The 19164-nt window shown below is 41.4% G+C and overlaps 1 protein-coding gene across 4 annotated transcripts in view; it reads right to left on the reverse strand.

The window, feature by feature from the left end:
* Positions 1-19164, reverse strand: part of PHKA2 (phosphorylase kinase regulatory subunit alpha 2) — an 87339-nt gene that overhangs the window by 13674 nt on the left and 54501 nt on the right. For 2 of the 4 annotated variants that reach the window (XM_069946098.1, XM_069946102.1), the window contains exons 20-29: positions 16674-16762; positions 14493-14626; positions 13290-13446; positions 13071-13150; positions 12874-12952; positions 11113-11242; positions 9624-9725; positions 7028-7146; positions 3144-3173; positions 864-914 (exon numbers count right to left, since the gene is read on the reverse strand). In XM_069946098.1, coding sequence (XP_069802199.1) covers positions 864-914; positions 3144-3173; positions 7028-7146; positions 9624-9725; positions 11113-11242; positions 12874-12952; positions 13071-13150; positions 13290-13446; positions 14493-14626; positions 16674-16762 — 971 coding nt within the window. The remainder of the gene's footprint in view (positions 1-863; positions 915-3143; positions 3174-7027; positions 7147-9623; positions 9726-11112; positions 11243-12873; positions 12953-13070; positions 13151-13289; positions 13447-14492; positions 14627-16673; positions 16763-19164) is intronic. The other 2 variants (XM_069946099.1, XM_069946100.1) reach the window with 2 other exon arrangements.

A 19164-nucleotide genomic window follows, 5' to 3' on the forward strand; every position in this document is an offset into this window, starting at 1 on the left:
CTTGGGTTGCACCCCCCTTCTCCAGGCAACAGGATTTAAATGGTGAATACTTGGGTTCGAGTGGTCCCTCATCTTTAGCTGCCATGTTAGAACTCATTAAAGTCTGCCACAGAATTTACAATATTCTGCAATATATTAGTATTTCAGTGTACTGTAAGTGTTTGAATGATCCCTCAAATAAGTTGCTAGGAGAATCAAAAGAAGTGTCCAAAAAGTTTTTTAAAATGTTATTTTAACAATTGTCCAAAAAGTCTTAAAAAATTGTCCAAAAAGTTTTAAAATAAAACAAATCTAGGAATAACTTAACATAATTAATGAGCAAACTAGTAAAATCTAACATTATTTATAAGGCTTGATAAACACCATAAAGGGAAAAAAGTAAACCAAATACCAGAATTGGTTATTTTTGTTTACCCAACATACCACAAAACATGGACAGTTATAAAAAGTCCTATGTCCTATCTATATCAAAATGGTACTGAAAAAAAAAATGTATAGCTTATCCCCACGTCAAAAAAGGGGTCAAAATTTCATTTTTTTTCTTTTTAGAGTAGTAAAACAAAGCAAAAACTACATACATATAAAATTAGTACTGTTATAATTATAGTAGACAACAAAATAGTCTGTACATGTCCATTTTTTTTTTCCTTTGGGGGAAGGGGATGTCTTGGGTCTTGTATATTGAATGGTAAAATGAAGCCGTCATACAACTCGATGGAAAAAAAAGGTAATCTTTAGAAAGCAGGTTGTTAAAAAAACAATGTGGCGGTAAGAGGTTAAGTAAGCAGCAGTCACATTACAGTGGACAGTATGTTATTAGCTTGGTCTGGACGAAAATCTAGGGAAACAAGATGAAGTTTTACCATAGATCTCGATGAGTAGATGCTGCTGCCTACAGAATGGCCAGACAAGAGCTACAGGAGAACAGAGAACACTGGTGAACAATAAACCTAGGAGATGAGCAATGGATCCAGATTACATATGGGAAACAGATTACTAGATGCAGGTCCCCATTGGGGAGGAGGGCTGTTAGTTCAGACTGGTACAATAGTTAGAAGACTGCTTCTACAGTGCTATTATATATGTAGCAGATTTACAAGCCTATCTATAAGGTCCTGTTCACACTACCTACATCTCTGTTACATCAGATTGCTACTCTGTGATGACCTTTACTGTGTAAACAGAAGCAATGATGCTAAATTGAAATAAAATATGTTAAAATACGCTGTATACTCTGCCTAGCCTGGAATCAGTTAGCTGCTCTCACACACTGTAGTCCTTCAAGTCCACATGGGCAGTACTTCAAAAATGAAGCACTCTGCGGCCATAGCCGTTCTTCTTTTCAGTCACTTTAAATATGAGAGGACAATGCTAAGACATAAGAGTCAAGGTAAGCCCATAAAACTGGCTAAAAGGACATCAGCACCAAATCGGAAATCTTGATATGATTGAAACTCTAGACTCTGCGGAAGTTAAAAGGGCAATTTGCAGGACTGAGTCCTAGTGTGAAGCTATCAGCTCGCTGTATAGAGTGTGAAGTGGAATCCCAGCAAGGGGTCGCCAGCACTACACAGGTAAATTGTGTGAACGGTATTTCTATATAATGGAGCTAGAGAAAAAGTAGTGTCGATAAACTATCTTCTACAATACTGGCTCCCATTCTAAGCACTAATACAGCCATGCAACCATGGATTAACCTGCCCAATAATGTTACATTGCTCAGATATAGAAGACGCCATTGGCATGGTACTGTTACTGGGACCTCCAGTGATCCCACTTTCAGATTCCTGAGCCTGTAGCCTGAATTTCCCACGTCCCAGCTTCTGTTGTGTGATGTGTAACAATGCAACTATGAATACCGTGATAGCTGTTATTAGAGACTGTCAGAAATCTCCTTCTTATATACAAGACCATCAGAATATATATTATATATTAGAATACATAATACATACGCTCAGAAATTATAGGAACCAGTCCTATTTTTGTACAAAATTCCATCATGGATGACTCCACAGAGGAATTTTAGAAGCATCCAAAATGCTAGATACGTTTTTAACCACCCTGGGATGGCATTAGCACCCGGACAAGTACCGCTGGGTGCTGTGCCTGGTCCTTTAACTATATGTGCTCCTAATCTGCCTTTGGCTCAATCACTCTTTTGGCTGGAGGCAGCTTTATGCCTCTGGCCACAAGAGGCCGCTCTATCCCCAGTGCTTCAGCATACGGGTGGAGAAGACAAGTTGGACAGCACCACTGCAGCCGAGCAGCAGGTCAGTATGTCTTTTTTTCCTTTTCAGCTTATACAGTCAGGACATACTGATTATTTCTAGAATCTTCCTGATCAGTATTTCCTGACCGTAAAAATTAACACAGAAGTGTGGATGAGGCCTAAACCTTCACATGCAGAGTCCTCTCTCCCTCTGTATTAGTCTGTCATTATTAGTCTTTCATTTACTGGTTTATGTTTATTGTACTTGCATTTGTGTTATGATATGTATTTTATCCCTTTATCATATATACAGCCTGGAACCGAGGGCGCTCTAAAAATAAATAAGTAATATGTTAATAATGCATATTTATGTTAGATAAATAAGCATTTAAACAATTAAACCCTCCGTATGTTAATTCTGTTATTTACGGTACATGTTTATTACCAGCAGATCTAAAGACAACACAATTACATAATACAATAAAACTCCTTTAATCCAGCGTCTGATAATCAGGACAATTTTAAGATCTGGCATTTGTTTCCGGAAAAAAACTGCAAGAATTTCACAAAACCGGAAACTGAATAAAGAACACCAGCTGGGAGACCCCTAGATTTTCCCAGCTCCTTGGGATCAGTGGTTTTTGCCCAAGGGATGCCCAAATACATGGATATGCTGGGTCTGCCACCTCTTGTACAGCATTTTTAACAGATTTGTCAAACCATCCAATTATCCATTGGATATCCAATGCCTATCGGGTCCCATTGATTGATTAAAGGAATTTTTACTGTAGCAGATTAACTGTAAAAGTAAGGCAGTAAAATATTAGAAATAAAAGCTATAGTATATGTAAATTCAGTGGATCCAGAAAAATAAGTAGATTTCAGGATTAGAATTAGTACAGTGCACTTAGATGACATCTACATGATAATTCACCTGATCATCCGCACTAAATCTCCTATCCATCTGAAACCGTAAATAAATCAGAATAAATAAATGAAAAAAATGAGATTTTAATAAAGCAAAATACTGCATATATACTGCTAATATACATATATTACTTGTAGCAGTACTAACAATGACTCACTGAGCTAAATTTTGCATTTAAACAAAAAACCTAAAGTATTGATATTACACAATATAAATTATTTTTCACATAGTTTATAAATGCATAATTTAGGCTGGACCAGATAGCAGTTAAGTGTCGCACTGTGACCCCAAAGTTGCAGCGACTTTTGGCCAGTGATTGGCAGAGACGGAGAGAGGATTGGGGAACTGGACTGAGGCAGACAGGGGGTGCAGAGGAGCAGTGGGGACCAGAAGCCCCTATTCCACGGGGCGACTATGAGGAGCAAATGAGCACTCCTCGTTCCCCGCTCACTGCCACTGCTATTCCACGGGGCAGCAACGAGAGGGTGAGAGCCCAGGGGGGGGGGGGGGGGGGGGGGGGATGGGGGATTGGTAGCTCCCTGGTGATCGTGGGTGATCACTAGATCGTCCGGGCAGTACATAGAGGATAGTGGCGGTCTGCTACCGCTGCTCCTATTCCACGAAGCGACAGCAACAGATTGCTGCTATATCAGTCTTTTGTTTTTCAACATGCTTGAAAGACAAACGATTCAACGATCAGCCGACATGAACAATGTTGGCTGGTCGTTGCCTTATATTCCACGGGACTATTATCATCCGTAATGGCCGATATCGGCCGAACACGGCCGATAATCCTTCTGTGGAATAGGGCCTTTAGTATGGATTGTTTTGTTCTATTACATGTCCCTCTCCCCCCCCCCCCCCCCGATGCACTTTCAGCCTTCGCCTTTATCGAGGATTAATGGCTAAGGCCGGAACGTGCGTTGGGGAGGGGGCCATGTCTGGATTTCATACTCTGCATTCATTACAGGTATACCTTATGCACGTAAGCAGTTTATTTGCATGTCTTTACCCTGGTAGTCTTTTGCATTTGGTTATGTTTACAAGAGCTAGATATGTATTTACCCTTTATGTACCATGATCTTATATATTTGGATTATTGTTATCTGCCATCCACAATATACCCCACATGCTCCCCTTTGTTTATCGGTCATGGATTATATGTTTTTGGTATTTATTATGTTTATATTTTAAACATTTTGCAATCAATAAAATTCATTTTGAGTAATACTTAGTGGTAGGCGCTATATTTGCAGTACCATAACCAGGTCTGGCTATTATGCGACCAATACTATTTTCACTGGACAGTATATTAATGTTATATATCTGCTTGGTGGTTCTCTGCATACTATATATTGGTGCAGGGGCGGGCACAGACTGCAAAGGGCCGCTGTGCAAAAAATGTGTTTGGGCCCCCATAACCCATTCGTTTCTCCACCTTTCTGCCTTAAAGGCGCACACATATGTACACCCGGGTATCTGGTACATGTGTCCTGGTTTCTCGGGAGGGCCCTACAGTGCAGCACAGATGTCAGATCCCACTAAAGGACTGTACTGCAGTCTGTGCAGGACCCAGTGTGGGATTGGGGTACCTGTGGCCAACCAATACAACTGATCATGGGGGCACCCAAATAAAGATCCCATCAGAAGCGACATTCAGACCTGGTCCCATCTTGGACTGATGTATCTGTGACCACAACTCCCGGAATAACAATAACTACAACCCTCAGAATGCCTTACACTTATGAAGCTCTCAGAGAATGCTGGAAGTTGTAGTTTCAACCCCTTGAGTTGTCTGCTCATTTGTACTTTAAATCTCAGCATATCCTTAGGACTTCAGACTGCAGTAAATGCTGGGAGTTGTAGTGTTTGCAGCTGTTGTACTTGAAGGGTCCTGGGTGCATTATACACTGGATGCTGTGTGGGAGATTAGAATATATAGGTCAGCGTGTGGAAGTGACCCCAGAACAGCACTAATAGGGGATAGAACCAATGGTCCCTTAATCACTGTTGGGGTACAGGTGGGATGCATGTACTATATGTGGCTACACAGGTGGGATACATGTACTGTATGTGGCTGCACAGGTGGGATACATGTACTGTAAGTGGCTACACAGGGGGAATACATGTACTGTATGTGGCTGCACAGGTGGGAGACATGTACTGTATGTGGCTGCTTAGGTGGGATACATGTACTGTATGTGGCTGCACAGGGGGAATACATGTACTGTATGTGGCTGCACAGGTGGGATACATGTACTGTATGTGGCTGCACAGGGGGAATACATGCACTGTATGTGGCTGCACAGGGGGAATACATGCACTGTATGTGGCTGCACAGGGGGAATACATGTACTGTATGTGGCTGCACAGGTGGGAGGCGTGTACTGTATGTGGCTGCACAGGTGGGATACATGTACTGTATGTGGCTGCACAGGTGGGATACATGTACTGTATGTGGCTGCACAGGGGGAATACATGCACTGTATGTGGCTGCACAGGTGGGAGACATGTACTGTATGTGGCTGCACAGGTGGGAGACATGTACTGTATGTGGCTGCACAGGTGGGATACATGTACTGTATGTGGCTGCACAGGTGGGAGACATGTACTGTATGTGGCATACATGTACTGTATGTGGCTGCACAGGTGGGATACATATACTGTATGTGGCTGCACAGGTGGGAGACATGCACTGTATGTGGCTGCACAGGTGGGAGACATGCACTGTATGTGGCTGCACAGGTGGGATACATGTACTGTATGTGGCTGCACAGGTGGGAGACATGTACTGTATGTGGCTGCACAGGTGGGAGACATGTACTGTATGTGGCTGAACAGGTGGGAGACATGTACTGTATGTGGCTGCACAGGTGGGAGACATGCACTGTATGTGGCTGCTTAGGGGACAGATAAAAGAGAAAAACAACCATGCTGCAGTGGGGAGGGGGGCACGGATACTGGCTAAAAAGAAATAAACTTGCAATAAAACTTACAGCACCAGAGAGGGGGGTGGGGGCTCTGTGCTTTCTCTTTCACAGTCCACACTCTATCTTACAACTTCCAGCAGCCTGACAGACACACTGATAATGATCACTCACTGTCAGAGCTGCTGCTGCTCCTCTTCACAGTCCTGTCCCTGGTGGCCATAACCCTGCAGGATCCCTCCAGCCCCTGTCACCACATGCTCTCCCCTCTCCTTCTCACACAAGGTATGCCGGACAGTGGAGTACAGGAATGGGGTGGCCGGAGGAGAGGAGGAAAAAGGAGAACCAGCCCTGATTGGGCACAGCATCCAGTCACTAAGTGGGCCCCACAGGAGCATGCGGCTCGCACTTCCCGGGTGCTAATGCCGCCTGGGGGGCCCACTACAGACATGTGCCATGCTAAGCGGACACTTTAGAGTCTGAGCCTGCTGGGCCCCTCTATTGGCCTGGGCCCCTGTGCAGCTGAACAGGCTGCACAAGTGATAGGTCCGCCTCTGTATCGGTGTATTACATGTGTGGAACCAGCCTAATGCAATGGTATATATTCTCAATGTAGCTGAATATTGTAATGACATCAGCAAGAACATTTCTGTAAATCTAAACCTACTAAATATAAGGAGTAAACACTATTAGAAGTAAAGCAGCAGGAAATGTCTCATTCATTAAAATGATAACAGCTGGATGTACTGCAGCCTTAGGCTGTGTTCACACAGTGCAATGTTGGCATGATTTTCCTGAAATTGCACCACAAATTTTGCTATATTACAGTGATTATGCAAATCGCAGGAAAAAGGTGTTGTAGTTACTTTTATATGCATAACGATAGTAAAACTGTTCAGTTTTTTAATGCAATTGCTTTTTAATTGTTTTTTGTAATTGTTATGTTATTTGGACTAAACTCACCTGTTTCATTTCACTTCGGAGCCGATTAATACCCGTCCTTTCTGTCTTTGTGGCTCCTGTGTGTCCCATCTCATGAATGGAGATTGCTGGACTGGTCGCACTTGATTCTATTGGTCGCACTAAACAAACAAGTGAGAAATCTAAGTAGCCGGTCAGTGTAAAATCCAAAAACAGGACAACAACCTGGTCCTAGTATGTTGAGTCGGTAATTAGCAGTCAAAGGTAATATTCCGATATTTGCACAAAAGACGTCAGAGTAATACACATAACTGTGTCATGTAGTGTATGACGTATGCTCAGCAGACAACACTCCCATGGGGAGTGCTCCGGCCGCACGCTCTATTGTGTGCAGTGGGGAGTTCTGATGCAGGAGCGCACGCGTACTACTGCAGTACCAGCCGAGATGATCTTTCCTGACACTGATCATTCCGTGACCCGCCTGGGTCACGGAACGGACGGTCTCTTATCAAATGTGAACATAGCCCAATGTGTATTACTCAACCCTCTTTTGTGCAAATGTCGGAATACTAACCTAACGTCTACAAATATTTTGACTTATAGTTATCGACAGAACATACTAGGACCGGGTTGTTGTCCTGATCTATAGGTTTTGTGTAATTTTATTTTGACTTTGGTGCTTAGGAATCACGTTACAGGTGTTTGTTAATACATACCAATAAAAGTTACGTTTTAAGCACTTTCATCTACTTTTACAATTGATATTGCCTGAAATCCTTTGCTTACAGTTGTGGTGTACTCTACATACATGAATTAGTTAGTGATATGTCAGAGAGACATATTAAAAGTTTAGATCGGTCATGAGAAGTCTGTGTGGAGCGTATTTACTCCCGGCTCCGTGTGACGTGACCAAGACAGACTTTCAGTGTAATGCTGGGTTTACACGGAACGATAATTTGCCCAATCAAACGATTAACGATTTTTAAGCAACGATTTGGCTTTTATAACAATCAGCGTTTAGACGAATAAATCGTTAGAAAAATCGTAAGAAGATTCGTAAGAAAAATCGTTATTGTGATCGTTTTTAAGATTGCTTAAGCCCATCTTTTACATAGGGTGACTCTTTAAAAAGAATGTTTACACGAAGCGATCTGCAAATTTTTAGCGAACGATGAACGACGATTTGTGAACATGTTGAAAGATCAAAATGATTGATTTTTCGCTCGTCACTTGATCGTTCGCTGTGTTTACACAGAACGATTATCGCTCAAATGCGATCGTTATAGCGAAAATTCGAACGATAATCGTTCCGTGTAAACACAGCATAAGGGTCCATTTACACAGAAAGATTATCTGACAGATTATCTGCCAAAGATTTGAAGCCAAAACCAGGAATGGATTTGAAAAGAGAAGAAATCTCAGGCTTTCCTTTATGAGCCAATCTCTGCTTATAGCCTGTTTCTGGCTTTGGCTTCAAATCTTTGGCAGATAATAGGGCCCGATAATACCTGTAAACGGGCGCCGATCAGCTAGATCGTCGCTCGTTTACTGGGCCTATTACACGGCCCGATAATCGTTTGACAAGAGCTGCAAGGACATAGTTACCGATGTCCTTGCAGCCCTTGCTAAACTGGCATACATTACCCATCCACGTTCCAGAGCTGCTCCTGCTGTCCGTTTCTCCGGGGTGCCATACGCGCACTAGCTTCACAGCGGCCTGTCAGCTGGTAGGCCGCTCAGCCAATCACAGGCCGGGACCGCCGCGGCCTGTGATAGGCTGAGCGGCCTATCAGCTGATAGGCCGCTGTGAAGCTAGAGCGCGCGCGGGACCCCGGGAGAAGCGGACGGCAGGAGCAGCCCTGGAACGTGGATGGGTAATGTATATCGTTAGTCGCCGGCCACGCACCGCTATTACACGGTGCGCGGTCAGTGCCCGACAAAAATAGGGTCTAACCTATATCAACGATCAGCCGATGATCGTTGTCATCGGCTGATCGTTGCATTTATTACACGGAGCGATAATCAGACGAATCGGGCCAATTCGGCCGATTATCGTTGCGTGTAATAGTACCCTTAGTCTATGGGACTGTCTAGGTGTAAGACACAGAGCGGGGAGAGGAACATGCGGAAGTGTCGTCCTGTCCCCATTTGTTCTAAACACTCAAACCATGACCGATAAAACCTTTTGGTATCTCTTTCTATGACATATTAAAAGGTTTTTTAAATTACTTTTTAAGTGCAAAGCCCTTTTTTGGCTGTAGCTGTAGCAGAAAAAAAAGGAAAATGGGCAAAACGTCTGAAAAAATTGTCATTAAAAGAATGGAGAATTTTCAGCAGTGTTTTAGACATAGCCTGAGGCTCAAAGAAACTTATTATGAACATAGCCATAACGCACTTTTACACAATGTCTCTTTGCCATTAGTAGATTTGGGTTGTCAATTGAATATTAAAAATTTTCCAAAGAACGGACCTTAAAATAACGAAGTGGGAACACAGCGGGCAGCCAACGCTGCAGAAAAGAACGGACGCTGATTTCATTGCAATCAGCGTCCGTACTTTTGAGAAAAACAATGTAGTGAGAACATAGCTATACAGGTAAAACTGCACTAGTTTTTACAGACATCTACAATTCACTCACCACTTCGTTCCACGCCAAACTCTTTCCCACTGAGAATATGATGAAGAAGATTTTTCATATCAAAAGGGCTAAGACTCATTAAACTTTCAGAGGCTTCTTCACCTGTAAGTAAAGTTCACAAAAAAGTATCTGGAGAATAAAAATTATGCCATAAAGTGCTGTCAATTGTTGCTACAACAAGTGCTACAACAGGGCGAGAAAGACTAGACATGGTAAAGCTGTTTGCCTTTAGTATTATTACCCCTTCAGGACCAGGCTAATTTTCGTTTTTGCGTTTTCGTTTTTTCCTCGTTGTGTTTAAAAGGCCAAAGCGCTTGCATTTTTTCACCTACAGACCCACATGAGCCCTTATTTTTTGCGCCACTAACTTTACAATGACAGACTTCATTTTCCCATAAAGTACGCTGCGAAACCAGAAAAAAATTATATGCACAGTGAAATTGAAAAAAAAGGAATTTGTTTTCATTTTGGGGGGTTTCGTGTTTACGCCATTCGCCCTATGGTAAAACTGACATGTTATATATGTTCCTTAAGTCGGTACAATTACAACAATATGTAACTTCAATGACTTTTTTTATCTGACGGCTTTTAGAAAATTAAAACCTTTTTTTTAAAAAAATATGTGCTTAAAATCGCTCTATTCCATGCCTTAGGCTATGTTCACACAACGTGTGCCCGGATCATCCCGGCTAGTACTTAAGGGTTCTGATGCGGGAGCATCAGTGTGCGCTCGCATCAGAACTTCCCATAGCACACAGTGAAGCAAGCGCTGACAGGGTTTCCTACGGCCACAATTCATTGAATTGCGGCCACAGAAAACGGACATGTCAGTTCTTTGCGGCGCCGCACGGGATCCCTGCCGGAGCGTATACGATGTGTATACGCTCCGGCTGGGATCTTATTGAAGCAGAGGCAGTGTTCCACTCTGCAGAAAGTACGGCCGTTACACAAAGCATCCGAGATTGCGGCAGTTCAGAGCGCCCCACCCGCATCAGGACGTACATTTATGTCCTTATACGGGAAGGGGTTAAGAAAAGTTGATTATAGCATGAATATTTCACACAAAAATTAAATTTTTGACATTTACGTTCTATAAACCAATACAGATCAAATAGGTCAAGTTACTTCTGTGTATTACGGATTAGATGATGATGCAGGACAATGGATGAGAATTCTGTATAAAAAACATCTGCATCGAAAACTGTGCACTGTGTATAGTATCCACAAATACCAGAACTCCATTTTTAGTGTTAAGCTTTCGGGTTTGAGAACGTTCTCCGAACCCGAACACTCAGCTTTTAACTCCCCGCGGCTGCAGAGGTTGGAAGCCGCTTTAGGGAGTCCTGGAAAACATGGATACGGTGAAACGTTGCCGAACCCAAGGAGTTCCACCTCTCTGCTCCACACCATTCAGCAGCCATGATGCACACTTGTTTCTGACACTGCATACATTCTACCTACATCAAAATAATAAAAGCGTAAAACTAACCTGAGCAGTTTAAGCTGCGAGCAAGTTCTGTGGCCATCACCTGGATGATGAGGCCAATACGGAGTCTGAGCATCTCTCCAAAAAGACTGGGCTGAGACCTGACATACATTGCCAGATACAGCATAATCTCCTAGGAAAGAAACATGTAGGGAGGTATTAGAAGGTTATTATTCTTGCGTCTTGGTTTTTAACCTTCTCGATGTTCGCTGTATATGTATAGCAGGAGTTGCAGAGGAATGTACGGAGCAGGCTCTACAGCCGAGTCCTTATGCAGTTAGTGTGAAATAGGGTTGGAGATAACTCCAATCCCAGCCATTTAACCCTTTACTTGCTAAGGTCAATAGTGACTGTGCTATTAAAGAGGTTTTTATGCCAATATGGTGCTAGTGTGCAACTGGATATCTAGTTGGACCCCAAATACCGAAGATTTGGGAGAGATGTGAGACGATTTAAAAAAGATATTATAGTTTAGATATAGTGATCTAGGAGGTGTTGGTTGCCCCCCCCTCCCTTTTTTCACTCACTTCACGGATGGGGTGGGAAGGGGGGAAGGAGAAGTAATTTGATTGTGTTAAGTCCTAAGAGAGATTTTTTTTAATTAAAGAGTCACTTTTTTTTTTTTGCAGAAATCAATAGTCCAGGCGATTTTAAGAAACTTTGTAATTGGGTTTATTAGCTTTAAAGAAACTTTGTAATTGGGTTTATTAGCCAAATATTTCATTATTTGCATTTAAAAAGCCTTTTCCCAGGTCCCCCCCCCTCCTCTTTTCCATCCACTGCAAAAAATCAGGAAATTGTGACTTGTTGCATCAGATGTACTCTGTCTGTTCTAGGGAGAGGGGAGGGGGAGGAGGGAGTTAGCCGGCAGCAGAAAGCTGAGAACAAAGGGATTACAGGCAGGAGCTGGGTGACAGCTGTAATCAGAGCTCAGAGAGGTCAGTGGTGACTCTCAGAGGAGATAAAAAGCAATGTATTTGTAGATTAACTCTTTGTTGTCCTGTTTTGGTCTTTTATTTAGCTCTCTCCATAGGAGAACAATGAAGACAGGGGGAGAGCTTCAAACTGCTTTTTCATGATAAAAATGCATTTTTCGGCTAATAAACCTAATTATAAAGTTTCTTAAAATCGCCTGCACTATTGATTTCTGCAAAAAAAAATTCACGACAGTGACATTTTAAGTCATGTTTCTATATGTTTTCTTTTAAAAGATTGTAATAAGATGAAAATACAAATAAAAAATGTAATAAAAGCAAGGGCCTAATAAAGGCAGAGCTTAAAGGGAATATGTCATCTAAGTTTTCTTTTACTGATTAGAGTCAGATACACAAAACTTTCATTCTAATCTGTTTCTTTTTTCTGACTGTAATTGCTTTTATTACCCTTTCTGTACATTGTTATGGGGGTGGCCAAATGTGGGTTTTGTAAGTGATGCTATACTGGAGTATCTTAATGAAAAAAACATTATTACACTACACCAGCATAGGTTTATGAGGGATTGATCCTGTCTGACCAACCTGATCGGCTTCTCTGAGGTCAGTACAAGATGGGACCTGGGTGAGGCTGGATATACAGTATAAGGCATGCTATCTGTGACAACTAGAAAGTTTATAGGGGCCTACTAAATGTTTTAGCAACTAAAAATCCAATGTCTCTATGTAATGATGTGAGATGACCCTCTTAAACATGAATTGTGAAGAAATGTGGACAAGTGTGTTACAACTACTTCTGTTTGGCTTTGACTTTCAATACTACCTGTCTTACCTGTGTCAGCACAGCAATGCTAATATCTTGTCCGCTTGCTTCATAGATAAGTGCGGCCAGTTCGTCTGGAGGTAAAGGTCTATGGGGAAAAATAACCCTGGTTAAGTGTATTGTAATCTAATTCTATCAATGACATCATTTGGAGCGTGGGTCTCATTTTTAATACCTGGATAACCCACTTAGTGATGTATACTTACGCTGTAATTGTCTTCTCCCGAGGTTCAGGGGGAAGACCAACCGTCAGCTGCTTCTGGTGGGAAAGGATGTCAGTGCATGCCTAGTGAAAAAGGATTTGAGGGTATCAGATTCTTGTCCCTGTATGGAGGCTGTTAATGTGAAAATTATATATATATATATATATATATATATATATATATATATATACACACAGTATATATATGATCTAAAGAACAAACCTCCGCCAGAACTTCCACTCTCTTTCTCAGTAAACCAGAGATGTATCGGATCAGGCCCCACTCTTGCTTGTGGCCCGCTTTATTATACAGCTCACTTAGCAGGCAGCGTACCGTAACCCCACACTGACCACCGATATTGGTGTCCCAATCCAGACCTCTGTGCAAAGTCATAAATAATAGGTTATCCGATATTTCATAAGGCAAACAATATGTTAATGCGTTTCTACTGAACTTTAAAATATATTTATGATCCTCAGTCCATCACTCTTGATTATTTACAGTGACACAGCTATTTGTCAGTACGGGTGATGTGTAATGTGACTGGTGCAGCAGCTTGTCAGCATCCGTATCTCCTACAACAGTGCGAGGCACAATACTGTAGATAATAAGAACCTGATAATACAAATCTATCTTACAATATACAATACAATAGCTCTATCTTACAATACACAGGGCTCTTGGTCATACTCTATGTATAGGATTACTGCAGTAATAGTCAGGATTTTAAAGTTGAAAAGAAATCTGGAAATTCCATCACTTGACACCCAAAACAGAGTCAGCCAATGTTACTTGTTTTAATTTTGTTGCAACCAAACGGACATATATATATATATATATATATATATATATATATATATATATATATATATACAGTATATATGTATATGAAATTATTGCTAAGAAATGACTGCTATGGCAGGAACAACAGTATCAGTACTGCTAATGTCATATACTTGTGGCTGTTAATTCTAGGATTCCAGCAGTGTTTTTGGCAAGCATAGTTGAGATATCAATCTATGGCACAGATCCAAGTGAAAATGTAACATTGAACACCATATCTATTCACACAGTCAGGAAGCATGGTGCCTCAGGAAACCCAGCTAATTGCAGGTGTCATCCTGCAACCAAGGGATTTCAGCAGGGTGGGACTTGTATTTAGTAGGTGGATTTACACAAACAGCATGTGACAATCTAATACATTTTTAATAACTGGTCTACAGTGAAGTCCCAGATTAACATCTTCATCCTCTCCATGATTCCTGACATCAAGACACGAAAGAACATTGTATCCATTTTGTTCTATCTAGAGAATATTGACATGTTTTGTGGAATTTTGGTCCAATGTTTGGACAATTGTTATTGTTTATGTCTGAATAAATTTGAAAACTCAAATAACATAAAAAGACATGAAAGAATACTTACTTTATGACATACAATATGTAGAGTATATCCGCCTGGTCCTGAAGACTTGGACATTCTTTTAGCTGCTCCACTAATTTTTCACAGTCCACGTTACCATGCGAGTCCTTCGGCAAATTTAATTCAGTCTCTCTTTTCTGTATAATGTTAAATTCCATTATTATATAACCATATTTATGGTTATATATGATCAGACACAATTTAGCACATTTTAGCACCTATACTTAGATAGCACATATACTTAGATACATAGGGTTATATGTCTATTCCACATTCAGGATTAGACTGAACGTACCAATGTTCTAATTTTTGTTATAATAGATCTAAGGTCTAATAGGTTATTTTTTAATCAACCCATAAGAAAGACACGATATTGGTAAGAGATCTGCAGCTCCAACTCAGCTTGTTTCCTGCTGCATCTTTAGGCTATGGTCACACATAGTAAGAGACCGGCCACTCAGTGGCCGGGTCACGGAACGGCCGATCTCAGAAAAGATCATTCTGGCCGGTACTGCAGTTAATCTTTAGCGCCACAGAGTTCTGATGCAGGCGCTCACTGCTCACTAAGGAGCCACTTACTCTATAGTGTGCACTGACAGGGTTTTCTGTGGCTGCTATTCAATGAATAGCGGCCGCAGAAAACTGACACGTCAGTTTTGTACAGCGCCTCTAGGGATCCCGGCCGGAGTGTATACTATGTGTATACACTTCGGCCAGGATACTCCATAGAGGGCAATGTAATGTATATTTTCGTATTACTCACGCCGGTTGTTGCAATTGGCAACAACGGCCATAGTTTTAAAAAAATTTTGTAGTATGAACATAGCCTTGACATGTATTCTTTAAAGTAGTCAGGTTGAGAATTAGATTATGGATTAGACAAGGAGTCCCTTTCTTTTTCATATATATACTACTTTACATTGCATTTAGGAGAACATAGGCCATAGGTAAGCTATTCCCTTTAAATGGGCTCTGCCTTTTCAAACTATTTTAGTTTTGTAACAAATTTACTCCATGCCTCCATACCTCCTCAGTTCCCACTCCAAAAAAGCTCTGAAGTCTTCATTACTTGGTGTGTAATTTTTCTGCATTCTGCTGCCCACTACCGGAGCTGTTAAGTTTGTCTCTATGTCTGTCTCTAGTAACAGATATATCCAAAATAAATATAAGAAGTAGGGGTGTGGCTTAGCATGTGTTATGTGCAGGAGACAGGAAACAGAGCTTGAAAAGGCCCTTGACTGTGTACCTAAAATCTGTGCCTGCCTGTCTGCTCAGGATAATCCACATTGTTTCTGAAAGTCAATGCTTCTCTCCCATCTCTCACCACTCATAAAGCACTGGGCTGCTGCCCATTGTGTAAAATACCAGTGTATCTACTAGTATATGTGTAGAGTGCTGCACTGTAATATCCCTATCCTAGTACACTGTAAGCAGCCACAATTAATTCAGTTCTTTCTGTAAAACTTTCTATGTTCTGCTGCGGTTTCTTTCACTTCTGCTCACACAGAACCCTGAAAAGTGAGTGCATAAGTAATCCCTTCTCCCCACAAACATGCCATCTATAGTACAGTACTGTAAATCATCCCCCAGTACAGTACAAGCCTGTTCAGTACACTTACACAAGCACTATGTCATGTCATAACAATGAGGTGTATGTTCTATGCTGTTATTGGCCAGACAACTAAGGGAAAGGAAGCCATTAGTGTACACTGCTGATGGAACGCCCTAAAATTTAGAGAATAAGAAATACCTGTACAGCAATGAGAGCACCAAAATCACATTGTCGCCACTCTGAAGGGTTAGTCTAACAAATCCATGCTTTTTTTATCTTTTAAAAAACGCCAGGTACGCTTAAAAAATGTGCGTTTTACATAATGCCCTAGCCCATCTTTTTAGCCTTGAAACACTGGTTATGCATGTGTTTACCTGTCTCTTTATAGTGAAAGGAGCCCATTAGACTTAAGTAGATTTCACTTGTAGTATGGTTTTTATTTGATGTAAGTTACAGCATGTACAGGAGCAGCAACAGCATAGTAACTTTATTTCCATAAAATGGACAATCATATATACCTATTGCTCTTTGTTAGTCAGAGGGCGTACAAATGGTAAGAGGGAAAGAGTGATAGTTTTGGTGCCTGAAAAAATTCATTATTATTCTTTATTATATGAGAAATAAAGCCCTACCTGAGGTTTGTGAGGCTGAGGAACCTCTAACAGATTTAATGACCTTCGATGAGCACTTAAATTTTTAGCAGGTAGAAACATTGATGAATCTGAAATGACAAACAATTGCACATATCTGAATTTACACAAATTTACAAAAAAATATTTACACTGCCCCGCCTCCAGTGCTTTAAGCCGGCCTGGTATTCGGCAATAGACCAGTGCCATGAGTGGGAACTGGGCAGCGGTTAAAGCGACTCTGTACCCACAATCTGTCCCCCCCAAACCACTTGTACCTTCGGATAGCTGCTTTTAATCCAAGATCTGTCCTGGGGTTCGTTCGGCAGGGCATGCAGTTATTGTCATAAAAACAACTTTTAATCCGGCAGCGCTGTGTCTAACGGCTGGGGCTCACATTTGTATATGCATTAGGCTGGCACAATCTCTATGTCCTTCCTCCCCACCCTCCTCATCATTAGGAATGATCTAGGAACATTTACTGCTGTTTGAGCTTTGCACAGGTGTATTAACGATCCAGCCCATGTGCCGGGCTGTCAAAGGTGGGGAATAGGAAGCAATCTGCCTGGAGCATTCCTAATGATGAGGAGGGTGGGGAGGAAGGACAGAGAGGTTGTGCCAGCCTAATGCATATACAAATGTAAGCCCCGGCCGATAGACACAGCGCTGCCGGATTAAAAGTTATTTTTATGACAATAACTGCATCCCCTGGATTAAGAGCAGCTATCCAAAGGTACAAGTGGTTTGGGGGGGTCAGATTGTGGGTACGGAGTCGCTTTAAAAAAAGGACCGCTGCACCAGCATACCCGTGTCGGTCTATTCATGGTAGAATTAGAAAAGCGATGTACCACTTGTACATTCGCTTTAATATACAGGTGAAGTAGGGACGATTTTAGAATTCCTAATTAATAATTTATATAAGCATTAAAGGGGTTGTCCAGCGAAAATCTTTTTCATTCAAATCAACTGGTGTCAGAAAGTTATATAGATTTGTAATTTACGACTATAAAAAATTCTCAAGTCTTCCCATACTTATTAGCCGCTATATGTGCTGCAGGAAATGTTGTTTTATTTTCAGTCCGACACAGTGCTCTCTGCTGACATCTCTGGCCAGGAACTCTGTCTCGGTGTTCTATGAATCCCCATAGAAAACCTCTCCTACTCTGGACAGTTCCTGTCTCGGCCAGAGATGTCAGCAGAGAGCACTGTGTCAGACTGAAAATAAACTTTTTCCTGCAGCACATATAGTAGTTAGTAAGTATGGGGAGACTTGAGAATGTTTAATGGAAATAAATTACAAATCTGTGTAAGTTTCTGACACCAGTTGATTTGAAAGAAAAATATTTTCACTGGACAACCCTTTTAAGTCTAGTCAGCTAATAAGCTCTTTATATACCAAAAGTTATGGAAGCATGAATTCCTTACACGATGTTGGCACTATGACACTTCCGTTTTCCTGGGAGAGGAGGTTAAGAGTTGGGAGTATTAGCAAATTGTCATTTAATTGAAGAGAGGGAGTAAAAAATGGTAAATGTCCTTCCTTTGGACGGAGTGGGCGTTTAAATATTTAGGTGTTAGTGTCCCTGCAGACTTAGGCTGGGTTCACACTGCGTTTTTGCAATCCGTTTTTTTCATCCGTTTTTTGCAAAAAAACGGATGAAAAAAACGGGTGCATTTGTGTGCATTCGTTTTGATCCGTTTTTCCATTGACTTCCATTGTAAAAAAACGGATCAAAACGGATCCGGTTTTTTTGACGGACACAAAAACGTAGCTGACACTATTTTTGTGTCCGTTAAAAAAAACGGATCCGTTTTGATCCGTTTTTTTTTTTTTTTTTTTACAATGGAAGTCAATAGAAAAACGGATGCACACAAATGCATCAGTTTTTTTCATCAGTTTTTCATCCATTTTTTGCAAAAAAAACGGATTGCAAAAACGGATTGCAAAAACGCAGTGTAAACCCAGCCTTATCCCAAATTTATGATCTCAACTTTGCACCAATTCTGACAGATTAGGGGAGATCTGCTGAAGTGGGACAGAAGGGAATTCTCCTGGATTGGCAGGATAAACATTATCAAAATGAATATTCTCCCTCGCCTCCTGTACCTGTTTCAGACGATTCTCCTGATTCTGCCCCAGAAATTTTTTGTTTCAGTTTCCCGTCTTCTTTTCAAATTCATATGAAAGGGGAAGAGGCCCAGAATAGCCAAATCTACCCTAACTAGGCCAAAAGATGCAGGAGGCTTGGCGCTACCAGACCTATTTTATTATTATTTGGCGGCGGTCTCTACCAGGATATTAGACTGGTATCATAATGGGAACACCAAAATATGGGTTTCTATGGAATCTAAAATTGCGAACATACCCCTATCCTCTATCTTATGGACTAAATTAGTTCAGTGGCTGCGTACTAGGGTCGCAACTCTCCCCTATGTAGCACAAGTCACTGTGTCGATTTGTCATGCTCAGTTGAGTAAAGGCCTTTGACCCCTT

The sequence above is a fragment of the Dendropsophus ebraccatus genome, chromosome 11 (assembly GCF_027789765.1).
Source record: "Dendropsophus ebraccatus isolate aDenEbr1 chromosome 11, aDenEbr1.pat, whole genome shotgun sequence".
Classification (NCBI taxonomy): Eukaryota; Metazoa; Chordata; class Amphibia; order Anura; family Hylidae; genus Dendropsophus; species Dendropsophus ebraccatus.